The 14,748-nt window shown below is 53.6% G+C and overlaps 5 protein-coding genes across 5 annotated transcripts; 2 read left to right on the plus strand and 3 right to left on the minus strand.

The window, feature by feature from the left end:
* Window positions 1–224: 224 nt before the first annotated feature.
* IAQ61_010794 (uncharacterized protein) lies at window positions 225–702 on the minus strand (the record flags this gene model as incomplete). The annotated part of the gene is made up of 2 exons (XM_003834761.2): window positions 518–702; window positions 225–392 (listed from the first exon to the last, which is right to left on the minus strand). The coding sequence occupies exons 1-2, from the start codon at window positions 563–565 to the stop codon at window positions 225–227; spliced, it is 216 nt and encodes a 71-aa protein (XP_003834809.2). The 5' UTR covers window positions 566–702.
* A 255-nt stretch (window positions 703–957) lies between these two features.
* IAQ61_010795 (uncharacterized protein) lies at window positions 958–2,124 on the plus strand (the record flags this gene model as incomplete). Its single annotated transcript, XM_003834762.1, has 1 exon — window positions 958–2,124. One exon carries the CDS (start codon window positions 958–960, stop codon window positions 2,122–2,124), a length of 1,167 nt encoding a protein of 388 aa, XP_003834810.1.
* Window positions 2,125–4,008: 1,884 nt separating this feature from the next.
* IAQ61_010796 (uncharacterized protein) lies at window positions 4,009–8,092 on the plus strand. Its single transcript, XM_066098933.1, has 3 exons — window positions 4,009–5,907; window positions 6,214–6,458; window positions 6,515–8,092. The coding sequence occupies exons 1-3, from the start codon at window positions 4,861–4,863 to the stop codon at window positions 7,635–7,637; spliced, it is 2,415 nt and encodes an 804-aa protein (XP_065951091.1). The 5' UTR covers window positions 4,009–4,860; the 3' UTR covers window positions 7,638–8,092.
* An 841-nt stretch (window positions 8,093–8,933) lies between these two features.
* IAQ61_010797 (uncharacterized protein) lies at window positions 8,934–13,305 on the minus strand (the record flags this gene model as incomplete). The annotated part of the gene is made up of 7 exons (XM_066098934.1): window positions 8,934–9,318; window positions 9,378–11,788; window positions 11,851–12,222; window positions 12,273–12,626; window positions 12,690–12,781; window positions 12,853–12,884; window positions 13,208–13,305. The coding sequence occupies 7 exons, from the start codon at window positions 13,303–13,305 to the stop codon at window positions 8,934–8,936; spliced, it is 3,744 nt and encodes a 1,247-aa protein (XP_065951092.1).
* A 482-nt stretch (window positions 13,306–13,787) lies between these two features.
* IAQ61_010798 (uncharacterized protein) lies at window positions 13,788–14,720 on the minus strand (the record flags this gene model as incomplete). Its single annotated transcript, XM_066098935.1, has 3 exons — window positions 13,788–14,125; window positions 14,191–14,358; window positions 14,477–14,720. The coding sequence occupies 3 exons, from the start codon at window positions 14,718–14,720 to the stop codon at window positions 13,788–13,790; spliced, it is 750 nt and encodes a 249-aa protein (XP_065951093.1).
* Window positions 14,721–14,748: the final 28 nt, after the last annotated feature.

Raw genomic sequence — 14,748 nt, forward strand, 5'->3', positions numbered from 1 at the left:
GAGATCGTAATTGACTGTATACAGCATTCTTCCACCGCTGCATTATACCCAGAGGTCAATACACTAATAGAGATGTTATAAAGTAACCCACTGTTACTATTAGCGGATATTCCTTACAATTATACATCGTTAATGACCTCTTGAATACCAAAGTCGCTCCCAACCTCCTTTTTCACTGCCAATGAAAGCAGAGTAGCCGTATTTTACCTAATGTATGCACGAGGTCATTTTATGGATGGATAATCACATCTCGACATGATGGAGCGTTTCATTTTATCCGCGACGCTGTGATGTTGATGAATCGAAGCTGGTTCCTGAGCGCAGTTGTTTGCATTATCATTTTGATCACGTGGTATACGGATGCTCTCCAGGTGCAAGGTGTTGTCGTTGGCCTACACAATGGATTGACCCTATCTATGCCTCATAGTTAGTTCGAATGGAGTTGAATGAAGAAGAATGCTTGTGATCGCCGTAGCACTTCTCCGCCTGAATTGTACTCATGATATCTATTACTTACAACATTCATCCGATCAATCCTGGCATAATCATGGAGGATCATGGGCATGGCCCAGCAGTTGTGGATCTAATGCCTCGCTTATCTTTATCGGCGACCCCTGTCATAGATCTAACTCAATCCATGCAAGGGTCCAAATTCTAGGCCAGGCACAACCAAATTATCGTCTCCCACATACGCACGTCTTTCTTTCACTCACCGCTCAGGAGCACGAAGAGCAGCACTACGAAGAACATGTCCATTCTACGATCATTCACCTTAGGCTCATGTATAAGGGACATACGAAAGTGACCATAGGCCCCTGCCTCTGTGTATACTATACAGACATCAGCAACTGTTCGACATAGGAAGCTGAACAGACAAACATCGCCAACGCCACTGCGTGCTCAAAAGTGATCGAATAACTCACCAGTCAGCCTGCTAATAGACTTGTCATTACTGCCATGGACACCCTAAGCGACTACTCGGCTCCTGCCACGGCTAGCGACTCGGCACCCAGCACCTCTCGACGGTCATCACTCTCCCTTGCGCCCGCCAGCAAATCGAACGATACGCTTCCCATCGGTGTCCCAACTTGTTCACTCTTCGAGATTCGCCAGACACAGTTTGCGGGTCGTGCCGTATTCGCAAGTCAAGATATTGGTGCTGGCACAGTGATATGGCGGTCAGACGACCTTACACTCTCTGTGTTACTACGCGAGTACAGGCGGGAGGTCTGCGGGCAATGCTTCAAGTATGATTACGGCCGTGATCTAGAGATACGGGACAAGGATGTTGGATTTGCTTTCTGCTCGAAAACATGTCGAGAGAAGTGGATAGTAGACAATGGCGAAGTCGGAGTGCAGGCTTGGGCTGCGGTGGAGAAACTCACAAAGGGACGAGGAAAAGAAGATAGCGAGATGGTCGAGCTCGATTTGCCGCGGCCAAAATCGAAAGATATCAAGGAGGCGTGGGAGACGGTCGCAGCTCAGGCTGCGCTGATTCGGATTGCCAGAGAAGGAGAGGGTGACAAGGGTGATGGGGAGAAGGGCGCGGTGCAGATCACAAAGCAGCACAAGAAAGCACTGCAAAAGGCGTTGCAACAGCAGATAACACCAGACGTCATGACCTTCTGTCTCGGTGGTATTCTCTGGCGCTATCACCACGCCGCAGACTGGCAGCGAGTGCTCGCTCTTGCGGCGGACGAGACGCCGTATCACAGCACTGACGATCTGGAGGCATTTACGAGGACGTACGTCGCTCTATTGGCCATTCTTCCTCTCCCGCTGCTTCCTCTTGTAACTTCTGAGATGATCTTCACGCTATCGTCGCGCGATTCCCACAACTCTTTTGGTGTACGCTCGCTGGAGGATGATGGATCCGAGTTCTTTGGATATGGTTGCTGGCCCGCGGCAAGCTACTTTAACCACTCATGCCATCCAAACGTGGAGAAACAGAGAGACGGGCGGGCCTGGACGTTTAGGGCAAGACGAGCGATTGCCAAAGGGGACGAGCTGTGCATTACCTATCTCAGCGGAGAAGAGCGCAAGCTAAGTCGGGCGAAGAGGATGCTGAGGCTGAAGAAGACGTGGGGGTTTGACTGTTCGTGCGAGAGATGCGAGGCTGGATAGCCATAGTAGTGGAGAAGCTGATGGGAGAGGTTCAAGTTGCAACGTACATCTCCCTAGCCAATGATGTAACGAGGTCTTGGTCCCATTCTTCCCCGAGCTCTCCTGGTCGGAGATCTTGAAGACAAGCGGGGACTGTTGTTCATTTCCGTGTCCTTTGGTGCGTATAATGCCTACCGAGGGCCAAGACGAAGCTGCAGCGTCACAGACTTGCACATGGCATAACCGTCTCCACGGAGATTGCCTTTATTAATAAAGTATAAACTGCGACTGGTGAAGGATAGACACATGGTAAAACTTTGATCGACATTGCCGGCAATGCACACACACAGACACACACAGACACAGTCACAGTCTGACATTGCCAGTGGAGAGAGGGAGACTACAAGAATGATCCTTCTCGGATGCCTCACTCGCTAATAAACACACTATGAGGCCGATTATTGGGCAGCAAAACAGTCGCGCGTGATGCCATTTCCATGTTTCTCAGCTGCGGGGGGGTTCTCCCATTTCCGCCGAACTCGCCGAAGCCCCATGTCCAGTGGGTAGGTATTTACTGTACAAATATACTAGGTATCCTGGAAGTGTTGCGCATCCAACCAAAAAGGCTTTGATAGCGGCAGTATGCCAAGCACGCACGCCGAGCGCCCGAGGAGACTGGAGTCTGCATTTTCATCTCGTGGCCTCGTGGAATGGATGGATGGTTGGGGTTGGGGTAGGTGGATGCAAGTAGGGTTGATTGATTGACATGGTCGCTGCAAACGTCCGAAGTGTTTTAGGCGTGGAGGCGGATAGGCAAGGATCAACCGACAAGCGTCCTGTTACTGTCCTGATGGCTATTCTATTGTAGTAGAGGGTACTACTCTACCATGGTGTGTACTCTACATGGTGAGCGTAGAGTACTAGGAGAACTGTCTGTGTGGTTTGTTTTGTTTCCCCCCAACTGCGCAGTGACGTAAGAGCGCGTTAGCTCAGACTGGACCCTGCATCATTGTGACCCCAACCCCCCCCCCAGCCGTTGGAAGAGAATCCGGTAAATCCAAGGACGGGCTCGGAGCGCGGCGAGGCGAGGCGAGGCAAGCCTGGGGTCCGAGGGCCGTGGTGGTGGCAAAGTGGCTGTATTGGTAATTGTACTACTACTACTACAACTACTACTACTACTACTCTACTACTACTACTACTACTACTCTACTACTACTACTACTCTACTACTACTACTCTACTACTACTACTACTACTACTACTCTACTACTACTACTACTCTACTACTACTAGAGAAGAGCACTCTTGGCCATGCATGTGGCAGACTGATGGCCGGGATCCTTGCTGACTTGCACCGAGGCCTGTCTGGCCTGGCTGCTGGGTCCGTTGGGCATTGTACGAGCGGTGGTTGAGGAAGAGGAGGACAGGGCAGGGCGATGACACGGCATCAAGGGTGGCGTAGGGTGATGGGCTGAGGGAGCCTCTTGGAGGGAGCCCATTCAGCCCCATTCAGCCGTTCAGCCCATCAACCGCTGCAGCAAAACCCATCCTACTACATAGTCCATACCTACTCTACAGTACTCTACCTATCGTGCTGGGAAGAACCATGCCGGGGCACCCGCGGCGTGTGCGGCCACACTGGTCATGATAGCATGCGCGAAGAGTCAGTCATCGTGCACGCACTGGCCGTGGCCCATGACAAGCAAAAATCATGTCCTTTGCCCTGTTGACACTTCTTTTCTGCAAAAGAGAAGCCAGGCAAGCTGTTGCACTCGTTCTTCCTCGTTTACTGTCCAGACAGGAACAGTATACCCAAGGGAACAGGACTGTACCTATTGCATATCCTCGTCGACCCTACCGCTGCTTCTCCGCCCCTCGCCGAGCCCCGAACCCCAGTCGGCCTTCCCCTCCCTCTTCTCCCCCCAGCATTTCCAACGTGCTTCGCGTATCTAAGACGGCCGAAAGGTCCGATTTCACCACGGAGACAAGGGCAACACAATATTGGAAAACGGCAACCTCTGCAGCAACAACAACAACAACAACAACAACAAACAGCCATCCCTACTGCGGCTGCGGCTGTGAACTGATTACCAAGCGCCCCTTGCCGTGAGCTAGGTAGGGCAGGCAGCCAACTCTCCACCCGTCACATCTCCACCAAAGCGGACTTCACCCAACGACCGAGGCCCCGGCCTACGTACTTGCGGTATCACGGGCAGCTACGCCATCTCCTGTTTCGGTTCTGTGTACATATCGTACAGTACAATACAATACAATACACACCGGAATACCCTACCATCCTCGATCCCAGCCCGAGCCACCCGCGCTCTGTCACCCATGCAGTTTCCAACCTCGTCTTCTCCACGCCGAAGACGCAGCAAGATGGCACCTGTGATCGAGGTAAGAGGCCTTTTTTTCTCCTTCTCTCCTTCTCTCTCCCTCTCTCCCTCTCTCTCCCTCCCCCCCCCTCTCTCTCCTAGTCTACCATCTACGGTACATACACAGTACATGTGCACTTGCGCGCGCCACTAGAGGGCTCCAGCTGTCTATGTGTGTGTATGTGTGTTCCATAGGTGAAGATTTGCGACTACTACGGGTACCACCAGGGGGGGAAGGGGGCTGCGAGAAGATTCTACTACAATTTTCCACAATTCACACCTCTCTCTTCTCCCCACTCTCCTCTCCTCTCCTCTCCTCTTACTTCCTCAGTTCCTCTCTGGGAAGAAAGGGGAGGAAGAGGGCAGCGGACAAGCAAAGCGCATGATGATCTCGGCTAGTAGTTTGGATTCCGATGCGGCTGGTGCAGCTTGTTTGCGATGCCGTCATGAACCTGGCCCGAGCGTCCTCATCTGCTGCGTCATTGCACTCTCTCTTGTTCTGGGCAACATGGCTGCTTTCTCCCTGCATGACCTTTTCCTTTGGCCTGGCCTGCTCCCCTCCCAAAGTCACACACTCCCTCCTTCCATTCCCCATTTCAAGTCGTTGATTCGGTTTTCCAAAACGTCTGCAATAGAAATCCCCTGGTCATCTGGGAACCGCTGCTCTCCTACACATACACGCTTGCACTCGGCTGTCCTCTTTTCATCCTTCTTTCTTCTCGTAGCCCGACTTTTGCCCCATTCACGTCGCTTGTCGACGACGACGACGACGACGAATACTCACCCCGCCAACTGTATCAGTCGCTCTCCAGAATTAACTGCCAGACACATACACACACACACACACACACACACACACACACACACACACACACACACACACACACACACACACACACTAAACATGGCTGCCATACAGAACTTCAAAAACTTCCTGCGCCATGGCAAGCAGGCCCGCCAGAACGCAGAGCCCACCACCAACGTCTCGCCCGTTCACGCTCAGTCGCAACAGCAACGCCACCACGCCCCTGAGGCCGTCCATCATGGCATAACCGAGCCCGCCATGGACCACAAGCCACTGCAGCACGGCGCCGTCCCCCATGGCGACTACTCTGTCGGTGCTGGCGCCGGCGACAACCGCAACGTCGCCGCCCAAGCGGGTGATGCCGCAGCCCGCGCAGCTGGCGACAAGCAGAAGCGCGAGGCCAAGCAGTCACAGGTCGACCCCCAGGTACTGGAACGCATCGTGGCGGAAGAGCGCGAGGCCAAGGGCAAGCTCCCGAGGTATCCTGGCCTCGAGCGCTGGACCCTGCTTGAGAAGATGGGCGATGGCGCTTTCAGCAACGTATATCGCGCACGAGACACGACTGGCCAGTGGGGCGAGGTTGCCATCAAGGTCGTCCGCAAGTTCGAGATGAACTCGCAGCAGGTTAGTGGACCCCTTCATCCAATGCCCCCTTCCTTGTCCTGTTCCGTTACATCGTTCACTTGCCTCCCCTCCCCCGTCTCGCTCACTTCACGTGCACCCTTTCTGGCTGTCTTCTTGGACGTTACCAACGCGCGGCCGGTCTAGGGCGACAAGCATGTCCATCCGGACTTCAAAACGCCAAAAGCAGCCGAGGTGCGATATAGATTCTATTCAGTGTTGGTCCGCGGCGCCCCGTCGTTGGCGTCCCCGTACACTCATAATCTCCTTTTGCATGGGTAGCGCAGGCACTGACGTAATGCCCTTTAGCGAGCGAACATCCTCAAGGAAGTACAGATTATGCGCCAACTTGACCATCCCAACATTGTCAAGCTCATCGATTTCCACGAGTCGCGGCAGTACTACTTCATCGTGCTCGAGCTCTGCCCTGGTGGCGAACTGTTCCACCAGATCGTCCGTCTGACGTACTTCTCCGAGGACCTTTCACGGCACACCATCATCCAGGTTGCCAATGCATTGCAGTACCTGCACGAGGAGGCTGGCGTAGTACATCGGTTCGTATCTCAGTAGAGGGTTTTTGTGAGTTGCACCTACTGACGTCATGTGACAGTGACATCAAGCCTGAGAATCTGCTATTCTACCCCACTCCATTTGTGCCCACACGCAACCCCAAGCCAAAGGGTCCGGATGACGAGGAAAAGGCTGATGAGGGCGAGTTTGTCAAGGGCAAGGGCGCCGGGGGTATTGGTCTGATCAAGGTCGCCGACTTTGGTCTTAGCAAAGTCATCTGGGACAGCCAAACCATGACGCCATGTGGCACGGTTGGATACACTGCTCCCGAGATTGTCAAGGACGAGCGGTACTCCAAGAGTGTCGACATGTGGGCTCTAGGATGTGTGCTCTATACACTACTTTGTGGTTTCCCCCCATTCTACGACGAGTCTATCCAAACCCTCACCGAAAAGGTTGCCCGTGGTCAATACACCTTCCTGTCGCCATGGTGGGATGACATCTCGAAGCCCGCACAAGATCTTGTATCGCATCTCTTGACTGTCGACCCAGAAAAGCGATATGACATCAATCAATTCTTGAACCACCCCTGGATCCGCGAAGCCAACGAGCCCACATACTCTGCCTATGACGCACCTCCTCTTGCCACCCCTGCAGCGCTCAAGAAGGACCGCCTTCAGCCAGACTTCTCCTATCTCGAGTCCCCCGGCGCCCGCCGCATGGACTTTCGGTCGCCCGGTGCCGTCAACCTGCGCGAAGTCTTTGACGTCGGCTACGCCGTTCACAGACAAGAAGAGGAAGGCAAGCGGAAGAAGCAGTTCAAGCAAGGCTACCGCGGCGCCAACGCCATCAACTCTCTCAACGCCCTCGATGAGAATGAAGACGACGATGAATACGCGGCCGAGTCAGCCCCGTACGAGGGATCCTCGCAACATCCTCCTGCCAAGCTACCCAAGTCTCAAGCCAATGATGTGACGTCTGTTGAGCAGAAGATGCGCAACACGACTCTCTCTGCGGCAGCACAGGCACGGCAGCAACCACGCCAACAGGAACGCGGTTATGGTCAACATTCGCCGGCTGTAGCGGCGGCGGCAAAGCGCCAGGTGAAGAACAAGGGGGCATTTGAGCTGAGTTTGGACAGTGCCACGCTCTTGGGCAGGAGAGCCAAGAAGGCGCCTGAGCCGAGCAGTTTGAGGAACGATATCAGTGTGGGTGGGACATGACAACCAACTGCGCCCGAGGTGAACTTGCAGGCCTTGGGGCTTGCAAAGGACTGGTAAAGGGGAAACCATGCAAGGATGCGGATCTGGAGAGGAGGGAGGATGGAAATAGCATGTTTGAATTGGGAATCTCATTTTGGCGTCTTTTTCTTCTCTCTGTCCCCTTGCTCCTCTTCTTCCTCTTCTTCTTCCTCTTTGTCTTTGTAGTCTTTGCTCTTTTTCCCCCAGCCCACCCGTTTTCCCTTGTCTCGTAGGGCTTGCGAAATGATGTGTCCCCCCATTCTGTGCCGGTTGTCGTGCTTCTTTGTCGGACATCATGTTGACGGGTGAAATGGTGTATGATATTGGAAACATTGGATGAAGGTTTTGATGATGTTGAGGTGTGTTGTGATGTGATGTGATGTGATGTGGGGAGTAGACGTTTTGGGAGTTGGGAGGATGGAGGGTGGAGATGTAGGTGGGGGGGAGGTGGATTGGGAGATGTGAGACGGGAGGTGCGAGTAGCAGAAGTAGACAGGAATCAAAGGGCGACACTTTCCAAGCCTAGCCCATCTCCACAAGACTGAATGCCCTTTTTTCCTGCTTTTCTTGTTCTTGCTCTTGCTCTTGCTCTTGCTCTTGCTCTTGCTCTTGCTCTTGTCCCCCCCCCGACCCCCCCACCCCCTTTTTTCTTATTTTTTTTTTGCAAGAAAAGTTGGCTAGTCGTGTAGATGTGTACTGCACACGACACGACACGACACGACACTGCACACCATCCACACCCAAGACCAAGACCAAGTACAGAAAACAATGCAGAAAAAGAAAAAGTATAGTATTCATCCCGTACAATCATCTACACGTCCCTCTCTGCTTCACCCTTCACCAAGGAAAATGGATGACTTGAAGTGAACATGGAAAAATATGCAATGAAGAAATAAAATCACGCCAGTACTTGCATGGCTGGTCGATCCTGAATCAGGATCATGACACTCTAGGGAGATATGGGGGGGGAGAAACACAGAGGTCAAGATGAGAAAGGAGATGGAGATGCGCACATTGATTCCGTGTTCTTTACTGTGCTGAAAGAAGAAGAAGAAGAAGAAGAAGAAGAAGAAGAAGAAGAAGAAGAAGAATTTTGAAATTCTCCCTAGTACATGCATATATACGATCAAAGGTACTCTATCCCCATTCCTACTCGCATATAATCTCTAGAATGTCACCCCACACACAACCCTTACAATTCGCTTTCCCTTTCTTAGACATGCATCCCTCTATTATCCGCACAAAAACACAAATATACAGATACAAGCGACGCACACCCTACCGCTTCGGCAACGGGCCATTCGCCATACTGAGGGGCATCAAGCCCGCCGCGCCCGAAATCGGTGTCTGCGCGCCCGTGACGGGCGTCTGGGGTGCAGGTGTCGGCGCGCGACTGGGCACGTTACTGCGGTTGTGCGCCATGTGCGCCTTGACCAGGTGACCAGCGCACAGCGCGCTGTTGAGACTGAGTTCACCGGCCAAGACACCGGCTGCAATGACGCGGGCGAGCTGGCGTGCATTGTCACCGGGAGACGTGGGGTGAGCGCCGCGGACGCCGAGGAGGTCGAGCATGGCGGATTGGGGCTCGAGAATGGTGCCGCCGCCAATGGTGCCGACTTCGATCGAGGGCATGGAGACGGAGACTTGGAGGTCGCCTCTTATGCTGTTGGTTTGTTAGTGGGCTGGTTCCTCTGCGGGAAAGCGAGGGAGGGGGGAACATACTTGTTCATGATGGTAATACAATTCGCGCTCTCAACGACCTGCGCTGGATCCTGGCCCGTAGCAAGAAAGATGGCGGCAACGATATTAGCAGCGTGAGCATTGAAACCACCCATTGCACCCGCCATTGCGGATCCAATCAGGTTCTTGGAAATGTTCATTTGCACAAGGTCTTCCACCTCGCACTTGAGTACAGATCGGACGACAGCGCCGGGAATAATGGCTTCGGCAACAACACCCTTACCGCGGCCATCGATCCAGTTGATCGCCGCAGCCTTCTTGTCGGTACAGTAGTTGCCCGAGACAGTGACGACGCGCATGTCGTCGAAGCCCGCGTCGTTGGCCATGACGTTTAGAGCGTGTTCGACACCTTTGGAAATCATGTTCATGCCCATGGCGTCGCCAGTGGTGGCGCGGAATCGAACGTAGATGTTTGTGCCTGCAATCGCAGACTTCATGGACTGCAGGCGGGCAAAGCGGGAGGTGGAGTTGAAGGCATCCTTCATTGTTCGTTGACCTTCGTCAGAGTCGAGCCAGTTCTTCGCGGCACCTGCTCTTGCGAGACTTTCGAATCCGATACAAGGTCCTCGTGTCATACCGTCACCAGTGACAACAGTGACAGCACCGCCACCAGCGTTGATGGCCTTGGCACCTCTTGATGTCGAGGCAACAAGCACACCTTCAGTAGTGGCCATAGGAAGGAAGTAGTTTTGGCCATCTACTAAAATGGGTCCAGCAACACCAAGAGGAAGGGGAAGGTAGCCGACCACGTTCTCACAGCATGCACCATGGACAAGATCGTAGTTGTAGTCTTTGTACGGCAGCAGCGAGCTTTCCAAGAGTGTCGAAGTCTCACGAGTGGCGTGGGTGCGTGAAACCAAACCACGGCGGATCTTAACCGCACGGGTCTTGTCGCCGAGTGTCTTCTCGAGAGCATAGCCTGGAATTTTACCCCTAAGCGACATCTCCACAAGCTCTTCATCAGTCATCTTAGGCGCTTGCTTGTCCTTGATCATCTGTTCCAGGACTTCAATTGGGCGGTTAGGTTGTCTTTGCTGTTCGTCAGTGGGTCCTGATGGGATCTCCGTCATCAATCTTTGTGGCGCGGGTCGAGTGGTCAGAGGCTGTACAGCCCGGGGTTGGTCGTCGGGGCCAGGTGTACGCGGTGGTGTTGGCATATGCATACTAGGCACACGCGGAGTCGGAGGTACAGAGGGGGCCCCATCCTGGACCTCACTAGGTAGAGGTGGCTCGAGGGCCTTGTGTGGCTCCTTGATCGTCCAGCGCGCTGCGTTGAAGAGATATCCGTTGAGGACAACGCTCATAACGAGAGCAAGGACGATCCACTTGCTCAGAAAAGGGTCTTCCAGACTCTTGAGCACGCCGTCAACAATGTGCGAGCTAATGTTGGATCCAAAGGCCGACTCGTTGGTAATGGTGGGTTCGGCATAGTGGACCGAAGGAAATTCAAGCTCATACTTGATGGGCACCAAGACAGTCACCGTCGTGGAGGTGCCAGTAGTTTTGGCACGCTCCAGAATGAGGTCAAGGCCACTTCCGGCGACCTTGAAGGGATCCAGAGGGGGTGAAGCACTCACGCCAGATACATGGGATACCTGGCTCGGAGAGAGGCCAAAGCGGAGCGTTACTACGTTGAGAACGTTTACGAGGATGAAACCTGCGACCATGAGGACCTTGAACTTGGGTACAGTAATCTTCTTGCCAAACGCCGTCGTAGTGTGACTCTGAGCCTGGATATCGCGCGCCCTGGGCCAATCGTTGTTGCGGGCCACGCTCTCGGCGACCTTGCCGTCGACACCATCATCTTCTAGCGCCCTGCGAAGGGCAACATGGCGCTTGATACGGTTGATCTCCAACTTGATGGTGAGAATTGCAGTGTAGAAGGTCAACAGCATCATAGCGTCAAACAGAAGAATCCAAGCACCGAGGAAGCAGAACTGTCGCAGTCCTCCCTGGATTCCGGACATGGCTCCAGCGACCAGGATTAGAATCTCAAAGAAGTAGTCGCGGACAATCTCGAATCCAGTCCTCTTGATCGCAGTCTGCACAGCCGACTGGATAGTGGAGGCTTCGCCGCGAGACTGATCCGAGGGTCGGCGAGCGTCCAAGGAAGCGGAAAGAACAGCCTTGGTGAGCACGATTGGTTTTTCGAAGCCGATAATAACAACCAGAAAAGGGAGACCCTCAGACAACAAAATCATGTTGATGGGCACTCCCATGTATGTCGTGACTGCGAGACCGAAGAGGAAAGCGAAAGCCGATTGGAGTAGGACAGCGGCAGCGAGCCAGAAGTTGGATCCTAGGCGCCTCATGGCAAGAAACAGCGAGACAAAGGTCAAATGCATGGCCAGATAGCCCAGAGCCATGATGACGATATCGCCGGTATCTGCGTTCTGCGAGGTCAAGTATTAGTCAAGTCGCACGTGCGGCGGTGGTGCCATGCGCAACAACGTACCTTGAGCAAGTCGACAAAAGAAGTCCACGAGTCGCTGAACCAATTGCGCACTCCTCCAGGCGCGGCACCATTCTTGGAAGCCCTCATCATCCACTTCTTCGTCTCGTGTGTGCCTTGATTGACAAAGCCATGCGCCTGTGCAGTCTTCTCGGGCGCGGACATCTCCTGCATGGCCATGAGGAAGTCGGAGGCTTCGTCGTAGGGGACCGAGTAGGCAAGCGAGGTATCGTGGGACAGGGTAGAGAAGGAGCTCGATGAGCTGGGGAGGAGCTCTGCGGAGAGATTGCTGGGGAGCGTCTGTTGCGACGGGGCCGAGTTGATGGTACTGGAGTCGGGAAATACGAGGGTGACGAGGGCGAATTCTTGTGCCGCCTGAACGGTGTCAACAGAGCCTGGTTCCTACCGTGTTTCTAATTGCATACCTTTTGCGATTGCCCTTCTGTCCTGCTCTCTTCAGCCTCCCATTGCCATGACGTTTCGGCTCCCACTCTCAGCCTCTTGCTGCCCGCCAGCAGTGTCTGCAGGTCCACACCGCCAGTCGCCTCCTCTATGCCACTCTCCAACAGCCCCTTGTCCAGTATGCCGAGGTACGAGTAACTGGCCAGAAATGCGATGGTGACGATTGTGTGGATTGGATGTGTGCACGCCTTCTTTGCGACAGACAGCAGAAGAGGCGAGACATGGCGGTCGAACCAGTTGGGCGCCGTCTTCTGGGGCTCGCTGGAGCTCTGCCAGCGGCTTGTGAGGTAACCGAGCATGTCGAGGCGGCGGTGGAACTAATGTGCGATATAGCGAAAAGGGTCCCAGGGGTTTCTATGAGTGCTATTGCATGAGGTGACGCGGAGGCGTGGCTGAGCCGCAGCGTAGACTGTTGGACGGGGAGGCGTGTCTGAGGCGGAGAAAGTAGTCGAAGGGGGGTACCGGTATATGGCTGGCAGACAGAGTGTTAGTTTGCTGGTGGCAGCGGTGTCTCCACCATGTCGGCTTTCTCCAACGCCATACCTCTTTCCCTACGGTAAGACAGAAGGTCGCTCCTGCCGAATCACCCAGTCTCGGGCAATCTCCTGCTCTTTGCTGCGGCTGCGAAAACTGCAAAGACAGCAAAAGAAGACTCAATCTCGCAAACACAGCTGCAGCGACCAAACGACGAAACAGGCCCAAAGTCGGTCTGGGGGAGGGGCAGCTAGGAAGCCGTATCGAGGTATGTTCGGCGAGAAGTGCAAAGTCGCACCTGGGCCGGGCCCTGTTGGCCTTGTGGAGTCGGAATCTTTTCTTGTCGGCAAGCCCCTGCCAAAGCGTCGGTGACTTTTTCCGGCAGCGCTAGTCCGCACTGGTCCTCACCGCTTTCACCCTTCACCTCTCTTCATTCGATGGACGGCCGAGGACAATAACAACACCACCACCGCCATCGACACAAACAAAAGGGCGCCAACTGGGCATGCGTACGCCTTCCATTGTGCTCTACTCTCCTGCAGTCTGTCACGCATCAATTATCGTACACCTTCGAGAGTGGCTTTTGCCTTTTTGGTTGAGCCTGGTTAGTTGTTCACTTGTCCAGTCCTTCACTCCTTGAGGTGCTCCCAGGGTGGCTGGAGCAGCGCCACAGCCCACGACGCGACTGGTCAAAGTTTGCCAATGAATCGCGCTCCAATCACCTCGACGCATCGACAGAGGCAACAAGATGATCTTCAGGGGACACCAATCACATTCAAACTGGCTTGCTTGTCTGAGCCTTGGAGATGTTGAAATGTTCTACCCAAGTTTGTCATCCATGCACATGTACATTTCAAAATGCAATCTATTGATTCTGTTCCCTCTAATGTGATCAACACATCGTGATACCAGGATCCCCCAGATCTCATCCCCGAATTTCGACATTCATCTAGAGCACATCAACTAAACAATCCTCTCTTCATCTTTACCTCTCCACAGGATTACTATACCATTTCGTACGCTCTCCTGCATTTCTCCGACATACTCATATCTCCCCCAGTGACCTCCTTCAAAAACTCCTCATCTGCCCCATACAACATGACATGAAAATGCTCCACGGACTGCACACTCTTCAAACTCTTCCAATTCTTAAACCACGCCACTTCCTTTGCTTTCCCTCCAAACACCCTCTGCACATACTCGCCAATCGCCCGTCGAGATGCGGGAGTGCATCGACCAGTCACGGGGTCATCTTCAAGCTCGAACTTGGTCCAGACGACCAAGTGTGTTATGCTGGGCGAAATGCCATAGGGCCAGTCGTTGTAGAGAATCTTGATGTCTTCTGTGTGTAGTGAAATGTATCGTTAGACAATGTGTCCATGGAAAAGAGGAAGAGCAGGCACTCGCCATCATATTCAAAAGGCCCTCCCTTGGCCGCCATCGAGTCCCATTTCAGCCGCTCTTCTACAATGAATTTCATGACACTGCCATGTTTCTTCACCAAGTCATAGGTAAATTCTCGATACCGTCGCAGTTCGCTGGGGCGTCGCTGGAACTTGTCTACCTTGTCCGTTTCTATTTCAACATCTTAGCACTAGGATCGATATCCACATCCACGAAACGTTCCCCAAATCCCAGACCCATACAACAAGGAAGCTGGATGGAGATGGGACGCGGCATTTGTCTAACTTACTAATGATTTCCTTGACTTGCTCCCACGTCAGATTCGTATACTGCTCATCAGGCGTCCCAATGATACTGCGATCTTTCTCTCCGCAATTCCTAAGAAAGTCGGGACATGTAGCCGGCCACTGCTCGGGCGGGACATTCACTTTCCAGAATTCCAGCTGTGTGCCATTTTCCTTCTGCTGCTGTCCTTCTTGCTGGCGCTGGCGTTGTTCTTGTTGTGCTTGGTCTGGTTCGCTGACGTGTGACATGCCCTGGTCGATTTATCCCGAAGAGCCG

Source organism: Plenodomus lingam (genome assembly GCF_022343315.1).
Source record: "Plenodomus lingam strain CAN1 chromosome Unknown contig_9, whole genome shotgun sequence".
In the NCBI taxonomy this organism is placed as follows: Eukaryota; Fungi; Ascomycota; class Dothideomycetes; order Pleosporales; family Leptosphaeriaceae; genus Plenodomus; species Plenodomus lingam.

What these genes read in the sequence shown, in the direction of transcription:
- IAQ61_010796 (XM_066098933.1), top strand. Translation starts at nt 4,861, where the DNA reads ATGATGATCTCGGCTAGTAGTTTGGATTCCGATGCGGCTGGTGCAGCT. An exon ending in TCGAGATGAACTCGCAGCAG is followed by an intron (nt 5,908 to 6,213) that starts GTTAGTGGACCC and finishes AATGCCCTTTAG; the next exon opens with CGAGCGAACATCCTCAAGGA. An exon ending in GAGGCTGGCGTAGTACATCG is followed by an intron (nt 6,459 to 6,514) that starts GTTCGTATCTCA and finishes GTCATGTGACAG; the next exon opens with TGACATCAAGCCTGAGAATC.